At 37.8% G+C, this 9,135-nt stretch overlaps 1 protein-coding gene across 1 annotated transcript in view; it reads right to left on the bottom strand.

Moving 5' to 3' along the window:
- Positions 1 to 8,348, bottom strand: part of LOC106869620 (splicing factor 3B subunit 2) — a 30,515-nt gene extending 22,167 nt beyond the window's left edge. The window contains exons 1-6 of the mRNA XM_014915428.2: positions 8,235 to 8,348; positions 6,692 to 6,752; positions 4,482 to 4,542; positions 1,897 to 2,205; positions 530 to 662; positions 2 to 207 (exon numbers count right to left, since the gene is read on the bottom strand). Of these exons, the coding sequence (XP_014770914.1) occupies positions 2 to 207; positions 530 to 662; positions 1,897 to 2,205; positions 4,482 to 4,542; positions 6,692 to 6,708 (726 nt within the window). The 5' untranslated portion in view covers positions 6,709 to 6,752; positions 8,235 to 8,348. The remainder of the gene's footprint in view (position 1; positions 208 to 529; positions 663 to 1,896; positions 2,206 to 4,481; positions 4,543 to 6,691; positions 6,753 to 8,234) is intronic.
- Positions 8,349 to 9,135: the final 787 nt, after the last annotated feature.

Consider the following 9,135-nt stretch of genomic DNA (forward strand, 5'->3'; position numbering starts at 1 on the left):
GGGGAGGAATACTCTGAAGAGAAGGGGGAGGAGGTGGTGGTGGTGCCATGCTCTGTGGAGGACCTGGTGGCTGCAATCCTGACGTTGGTGGTGGTGGTGGAGGCGGTGGCGGAGGTGGACCACTAGCCTGGGTCACAAACTGTGGAGGGGGGAGCTGATTATCTGAACTTTGAGGGGGTGGTGGGGGTGGAATAGGCATCATTTGAGCTGCAAGAGACAAAATCAGGTATTTTATTAGTTATTATAGTAATATATTAACATTTACATGTATTAATATTTAAAATAATAATTTCTTATGCATTGGTGCCACATGAAAAGCACTCCTGCCAGTGCCAGGTATAAAGCACCCATGCTAGTGTGACATGTAAGGCACTTGTGCCATTGCAATACATAAAGCACTTGTGCTGGTGCCGTGTATAGAGTACCTGTGCAGGTGTCGCGTTATTTTATCTTTTAAATGATATCAATTCAAAGACATGAACAACTAAATCAAAACAGCAAAACATTGAATTAATGAAGAGATGGTCACCTGATTGCATTTGGTGATGCATAAACTTTTGTTGTTCTTCTTTCTGTGCAGCCTCTTGTTGTTGTTGCATGATAGCCAGTTGTTGTTGGCGCATCATCTCTGCTTCATCTGCCTGGTGCTGATCTAGAATCATCTGTTGGGAAACAAAATGAAAAAAAAGAAAAAAAAACCATTAACAAAGCAAATAAATTTCTCACCAGAGACTAACATGAACACACTGTGAAGTGGTTTAACCCTTTCGATACCAACCCGGCTGAAACCACCTCTGGATCTGTAGTGCAAATGTCTTGTTTTCAAAAGTTCTGAATTAAAATCTTCCACCAAGCCTTAATCACAATTTATGCTCTTAACACTAGCTTAATGATAACGAAGTTATTTTACTAAATTCTTTGTTATATTTAAAATTAATTGAAAGAATCACAGAGCATCTCAACAGAAATATGGTAACAAAAGGGTTAATGGATATATAAGACACCACATGAAGCAACACTTGAATATAAATAGAACACAAAAATATACTAGAAGTGCAAGTATTCAAATTTAAACCAATAGCATGATACATTAATGTACTCATATCCAATTTTAAATATTATCATAAATCTCTTTAGTACCACCTTGATAATGCTTGTCCATGAGGGGCCCTGTCCTGTCGACCTTCTCTCCCAACCCACATTTCATTCCCTAATATCCAAACAGCACTGGTGCTAGTGTCATATAAGAGCACTGAGTACATTCTGTAAAGTGGTTGGCATTAGGAAGGGTATTATCAAGCCATAGAAACCATGCCGAAGCAAACAAGTAGAGCCTGGTGTGGCTCCTGGCTTTTGCCAGCTCCTGCCAAACTGTCCAACCTGTGCCAGCATGGAAAACAGACAGCAAATGATGATTTCTAGCTTCTCACTTCAAAGGGAAACTTCATTCTTTAATTTCTTTCTATTTGCTTTTTTGCTTCTGAGTCTCCTTGCCACTCCCTATCAAACCAGACCAAGGTCTACATTCCTCACTTGCAAAAGTTTCAGTATTTACAATTATCTACCATTCTCATTTTGTGTTAAGTAAAAAGTCCATCTTTCAATAATCCTTAATAGTCTTCATCTCTCTTCACATTTTGTACTCATTCATAACTTCTGTATTTCTATTAATATTCCCATTCTGGTGTCTCCCACATGACCATTGCAGACACCAACCACAACACATATAACTGCCATCAATTCTTAAAGGTTTCATAAAACCAATTCTTTTGACTTTTACACTTCCTACTAAGAATAAAGCACAAAATAGAGATGCTGATATCAAACTTAAGCAGAGCAGAGGTGCCTTTCTTGTGGAGGTTTATGGATCATGGGATGAAGAATTCTCATAGTTACCCTTTGTTGTTTTATTAGCATCTGTTGCTGTTTTTCAGCCTCTAATAATTGCTGCTGCTGTTGAACTTTCTCCATCAATTGAAGGTATTCTCCTCCAGCAGCAGAAGCAGCAGGTGATGCATTTGGGCCAGAGGGTGGAGGCGGTGGAGGTTGTGGTAATGGTGGTTGTGGTGGTGCTTGCTGGGACATGACAGCTGCTACAGCTGCTGCTGCTGCTGCAGCTTGCTGCTGATGCTGTTGAAGGGCCAACATCTGTTGCTGGAGAACAACTTTTTGTTGAAGTTCTTCGTCCATTTCAGAAGGACCAGCCTGAAGAAAAAAAAAAGAAAAGAAAAGAAAATGTCATGAAATTAATGATTAGAAATAAAAATACTAATTGCTAATACAGACATTTTGTTATTTTAAAATAATAGAAATGCTTAACAAGCTGGGAAATATTTCATCTGAAAACAAATGTTGAAACAAAAATGTATTAATTATTGTTATTCATTTGTTTATATTTGGTTACAGGTTCCAGTCTTTTGTCACCTTGACATCTTCCACTTTTGGTTTCCAGCATAAATTCTTGCATTCTTTCACCTGTTTTATTCCTTCAACTGCAGTTATGGTAGGGCACTGCTATTAATAGTTTCAACTGCTACATTGATCTTCTCCATCACTCTTCCCGCTACAGCACAACTCCTGCATATTTCTCACTCTCTACCCTTACCATTCACACTCCCTGGAACCAATTCCATTTTTTTTCCACAAACTCTCAGTATCATCCCTTACTTCCTTAATTTCTCCTATCCTTCCGCTATACAACCTTCATTTTGCAAATGGTTCCCTTCCCCTTATTACCTCTCCCTTCCTCCCTCCCACCTCATGTACCTGACTTCACTCCTAACAATTTGCACCTCTTTCATGTATCACCCCACCCCACACCATCTCTGCAGCCACCTCCAACAAATATTCATAAATGACCACACCCCCACCCACTCTATTTCCCTCTATCCATCTTCTACTTGCCTCTCACACTCCCACAAACTTGCTCACCCACCCATACCACTTCCCTTTCATTCACCTTCTCGCAACTTGAAGATATGCTCAGATACATCTTCACCCCCCATTCTCTTTTCTCTTCTAGCTGGGGTAGGCAAGTATCTCCCCTACATCAAGACACTTGTTCCTCTCCCTCTATTATTTGTTATATTTAAAATTAATTGAAAGAAACACAGAGCATCTCAACAGAAATACAGTCACGAAAGGGTTAAAGGTAAAGAAAAAAAGACTCATTGGATAATGCAGACATACTTCTAAGTAGCTATGTTATGGCTAGAATAACTTTAATCATAGATCTGCTCAATCACAGATGATCTGGGGCTAAACAAGGAATCAGGTTTTATAAATGGCACATACAGAAGTAGTAAAAATAAATTCAAGAGGAAAATCTCAGATAAACAAATGGAGAATAGACTTCATATTGTAAATACCGAATTTCATGATCCACATAAAAATTAGACAAAGCTAAGATAAATTGATATTTTTTAAACATATTTATTCCAGTGTTGAAAACACGCATGTGGGCAGACATGGAAAAGAAAACATGTAACAAAATTGTTAGAATGGGAGGAGTGACATGAGCTACAAAAGCTATAAATTTGAAACCTTAAATGTTAACATTGTATTCACTAGTCTGAGTGGCTGTGTGGTAAGTAGCTTGCCTACCAACCACATGGTTCTGGGTTCAGTCCCACTGCATGGCACCTTGGGCAAGTGTCTTCTACTATAGCCTCGGGCCAACCTTGTGAGTGGATTTGGTAGACAGAAACTGAAAGAAGCCAGTCATATATGTGTGTGTGTGTGTGTGTGTGTATGTTTGTGTTTGTCCCCCCCCAACATCGCTTGACAACGATGTTGGTGTGTTTATGTCCCCATAACTTAGTGGTTCGGCAAAAGAGACTGATAGAATAAGTACTAGGCTTCCAAAGAATAAGTCCTAGGGTCAATTTGCTCAACTAAAGGCGGTGCTCCAGCATAGCCGCAGTCAAATGACTGAAACAAGTAAAAGAGTAAAGAGTAGTCTGTAGCAACAGCTATAAATTTAACTCAGAGAAGTTAAGTTTCTTCATTGTCCCAAAAATCACCTTGGTAATGCTTGTCCATGAGGAGTGCTGGTACCACATACAAAAGCACTGGTGATGGTGTTATGTTAAAAGCATTGGTAATGGTGCCACATAAAAAGCACTGGTGACAATACCCAGTAAATAACACCCAGTACACTCTGTAAAGTGGTTGGCATTAGGAGGGGCATCCATGCCAAAACAGACAATGGAGCTTGGTGCAGCTGTCAAACCGTCCAGCCCATGCCTGCATGGAAAATGAACATTAAATAATGATGATGATAATGCTTGTAATAAAACTTTAAAGCAATGAATGTCCCCATAACTATTATCTCCTTTAAGAACTGGTTTCCATTACAATGTCTATTCACCATTCTTCAAGGTAATCTAAAAAATACTATTATCAGATAACGACAAACAGCCACATTCTCAAGCAGAATATGCAATATGCTCATAAGAATAAAAATATATAAATTAACATACATCTTCATCCGATGCAGGATCCAGGTCCACATCTGATCTTGAAGGTTGCTTCTTCTTGTTCCTGTTGAAAGAAAATTATTTAAACAAATTATATCACACTTGTCTGTAAAATAAATCCTTATCAATATGATGTTAAGTTTCAGCAGAAAATATTTATCTAGTTATATATTTGGTTAATCTTAGGTTTATCTACAGTTGTTTAATAATATATTAATGCATCAATATGCATGGACAGTTAATATATTGATTTTGTAGATTGCTGTAAAAGCACCCACTACACTCTCGGAGTGGTTGGCATTAGGAAGGGCATCCAGCTGTAGAAACTCTGCCAAATCAGATTGGAGCCTGGGGTAGCTATTTGGTTCGTCAATCCTCAGTCAAATCGTCCAACCCATGCTAGCATGGAAAGCAGACGTTAAACGACGATGATGATGATGATGATGTATATTAAGTATCTCAGGCCACCTTCGGTCATGCCTGACCATGGGTATCATGTCTATCCATTTATTGTCTAGGTTGGTCTGATTGGCTTGAGCAGCGCCTCCTGTAGCTATGGAGACCAATGTGAGAATGACAGTCTCAGTCGCATCTGTGTGTAGATTCTGGTCTGTCGGCTGTCGATCCCTTATGTCAGGCTCGCTTTTCTGCAGCTGACAGCTTCTCTTCACCGATCCGTAGCTGTTTGAGAAGTGTGCTTTTCCACCTGGTGCGGTCAACTGCCAGGTCCTCCCAGGAGTTGATGTCAATGTTGAGCACCTTCATGTTCCTCTTGCACACGCCCTTGTACTTCAGCTGCGGGTGGCCCTTGTTCCTCTGTCCTGCTGCGAGTTCTCAGTAGAGAATGTCTTAAGATTCAGCTGTTGTCCATACGGCAAACATGGCCTAGCCAGCGTAGTCAACGTTGTCTCAGCAAGGTGTACATGGGAGGTCAGCACTAGTCAGGACATCGGTGTTGGTCACCTTGGCCTGTATAATGACCTTATATATATATATATATATATGTATACACAGGGTCGGCCTTAGGAGGTGTGGGGCCCAATTGGTAACAATTTTGGTGAGCCTCAGGTTCCCAGTCAACTTGCACCAAGGTCTAAAGAATCATAAAAATATAAAAATCCAGCCATTGAAACTATGCTACCATGCAGTGCTATGTAAAAGCATTCAGTCCATGCTGTAAAGTGGTGGTGTTAAGAAAGACATCCAGTTACAAAAAACATGCCAAACCAGACAGGTATCAGACGTAGCCCCTGGCTTATTGGCCCCTGTCAAACTGTCCAACCCATGCCAGCATGGAAAATGGATGTTAAATGATGATGATGATGACCTCCTTTAGTTGCTGAGAATCTAAGTAATCCTCCCCTGACCAGGCTTCCATTCAATGCAGAGTGAACTCTGTTGCTTCTACTGCTTATATAACACTAGTAAGCTGTGTATCACCACAGTACAAGTACAATTAACTCTCACACAGTGTCTCCCTTGGAAATCTCCCACTAAACACTTTCCTAATCTTTTATGCTTGGAAATAAACTACTCCATAACATCTCTGGAGGCACCCAATGGAGCTTTCCAGTTTGGGGGAGCCCACAGTGGCTCTTGACAATGCTCACCTCCTCAAACTGAAATTAAAATGATTCCCTGAGATTTATTAACTTTTAACATCTTGTTGAAAATTTTAAAGTTAAAAACCTCAATCCTGTAATGATTTTCTTCCAGAACAGAGATGTGTGGATGTTAATAAGTTGTTGCATGAGAAGTTGACTGAACTGCACAAAATAGAAGTCTTTTACAATGAATCATTTTTTATGGCAATACAAATACAAAAAATAAAATACATAAATTATTAAGAAGCACTGGTGCTGGTTCCACATAAAAAGTACTGGAGATGGTGTCACCTAAAAAGCACAAGTGTTGGTGCCATGAAAAAAGCACCCAGTACTCTCTGTGAAGTGGTTGATATTCGGAAGGACATCCAGATGTAGAAACCAAGCCAAAACAAACTATGGAACCTGGTGCAGCTCCTGGTCTTGCCAGTTCCTGTCAAGCCGTCAACCCATGCCAGTATGGAAAAGGGGCGTTAAATGATGATGAAATTCTTAGCTTGAAAGCAAATATTCTTTCTACAGAAAGAGGTAAATCAGTTAAGGAACACTAACTCATGCACTGAACCAAAAACACACAGGAAGAAATAAAGCTTTTCAAGCAAAACTTACCTTGAACGAGATTTCATATTTGTATTTCAAATTTGATCCTAGTTGACCAAAATGGACAATTCTGAAAGGTCAAAAAAAAAAAAAATTTTAATCAATAGTTTTAGAAAGATTTTAGTTTCATGTACCATACCTATTCCTCTCATTCCTTTGTGCTCTGAATTCTAATCTAATCTAATCAACCTAGCATTTAATCTTTTCAGATTCAATAAAAAAAATAAACACTTATATCGAAATGGGTAACCACATGACTCCAGGTTCAATCCTATTGCGTGGCACCTTGAGCCAGTATCTTCTATTATGGCATCGAGTCGACCAAAATCTTGTGAGTGATTTTGTTATACGAAAACAGAAACAAGCCCATCACACATAAGTGTGTCCCCTATTACCGCTTGACAACTGGTGTCGGTGCGTTTACATTCCCGTAACATAGCTGTTCGGCAAAAGACACTAACAGAATAAGTACCAGGCTTAAGTACTGGAGTCGATTCATTCGACTAAAAATTCTTCAAGGTGGTATTCCAGCATGGCCGCAGTCTAATGGCGAAAGCAAGTAAAAGAAAGAAAGATGGGATGAAGAAAGCAAGGCAATTACCGCAAAACAAAATCCTCCAGAATGCGAAGATAGTGAAAGAGAATGACAAGATAGGAGAAAATGTTGTCAGTGGTGGAACTCTATAACACCATTATTTCTGCTGGTTTTTAAGCACAATTGGATCTGAAAATTAGAAAGTTTGTTGTTTATGTAATGTTGCTTATAATTAGACACTTCTAAGTTATCTAAATACACATCTCTCTCTCCTCGCAATACACGTTTTTAAGATTACATTAATTTGCCTCCCTCAAGTAAACAATATTCCGCTTTCATTTCGTTTCAGTAATCTAAATCATGTTTTTATACATGCCCCATTTCTTCGAAATTCACCAGATTCACTGATAAAAAATAATTAAAATAAATAATGAACATGATTTAACAGCAGATCAAAATAATTAAAATAAGCATAATAAGCATGAGTTAACAATAACAGATAGCGATATAGGTGAAAGTGTGGTCAGTTTGTGATGTATTCACACCGATGTGTGGCTAAAGGGATAATGTGGGTATAAAAAATAATAATAATGAATGTTTAAAGAGGGAAAGAGACGGTGATTGTACCGTAAGATCACCAAAGAGACAAAAAGAAAAAATGAGGGAAGGACTGTAAAATTTGGAAGTGTTTTATACCTATTAGAATATTTAAAACAACAAATTAGTAATTATGGCAATAATTATGTTAATTATAATTAGTAATTACATTAAGATTAAAAACAAGTGTAGTTTGGATTTGTTTCTATTATTTTCAAACATTTAACAGCGATAAAACAATATAAACGAACGATTTAAATGTGATCCGGAAGAGAAATAAATAAACTTTCCGAGTAAAATGTTTTCTAAACGAACAAAAAAAGTGTAAGAAATTGACCAAAGAAATTAATTCAAAGTTAAATGAGGAGAGTGAAATAATATAGAGAAGCAATATAGAGTTGATGAAGGAGAGAAACTCACCGAGGAATTAATTTAAAGTTTGATTTAGGGATCGAATAAACAAAACATAAAAATTCACAGAAAGAAATCCTGGGCCAACGCGGTCATTAACAGGAAGTTTTAGCGTAAACTGGATTATAAGGTCGTAATAATGTCAATTATTTCATTTTATACAAAAGTTTGTAAATCGTTCAATGTTTCTAACTTTAATTCTAAAAATTATAACTATAAAATGATAACATTCGTTTTGTTATATAATTCAAAATTATATATATGCAAATATCGACTGCATGAAGGAATATTCTTATTTAATAAAAATATACGTTATATATTTCCTAAAACCAAAATCTTGTAAATTTCTTACGTTTATAAGGCCTTTATCCGAAAGAAGTCCAAAGTGCAACAAATATTCCTTAATTATTGACAAAATATCTAAATAACGACAGTAATTAAAGATCGTGCCGTAAATGATAATTTAAGACCAAAGGAGTTATCTCCCTTCTTCATTGGTTACTCTTAGGTCAACATTCCCAAAGCTTCGAATTGAGAGCCTTCAAACCCAGACTATGTGTTTTGTATGCATGTCATTGCATTATCCGATGTATCTCTTCTTTGTTCAAGATTATAAACTGTGATTTGAGGGTCATCGTTTTTTTTTCATTGTTGTTTACTGCCAGGCCATCTCTGATCTGGTTGGCTTTTGATCAAAGCAATTCAACTGTCATTCCCACCACCACGTCATTCTTTTTGGTTTTTAAGAGTTAACCTAGTAAGTAGGAAAGCAGATAAATCACAAATCCCCTCAGGTAGATGGCCCTGCTCACTATGCAGAAAAGGAGTAGGTAGTAACTCTATAAGATGTACCCGGTGCAAGCTATGGACACATAAGAGGTGCAGCAATATCAAAGGCAGATTAACTACG

The sequence above is a fragment of the Octopus bimaculoides genome, chromosome 3, assembly GCF_001194135.2.
Source record: "Octopus bimaculoides isolate UCB-OBI-ISO-001 chromosome 3, ASM119413v2, whole genome shotgun sequence".
Lineage (NCBI taxonomy): Eukaryota > Metazoa > Mollusca > Cephalopoda > Octopoda > Octopodidae > Octopus > Octopus bimaculoides.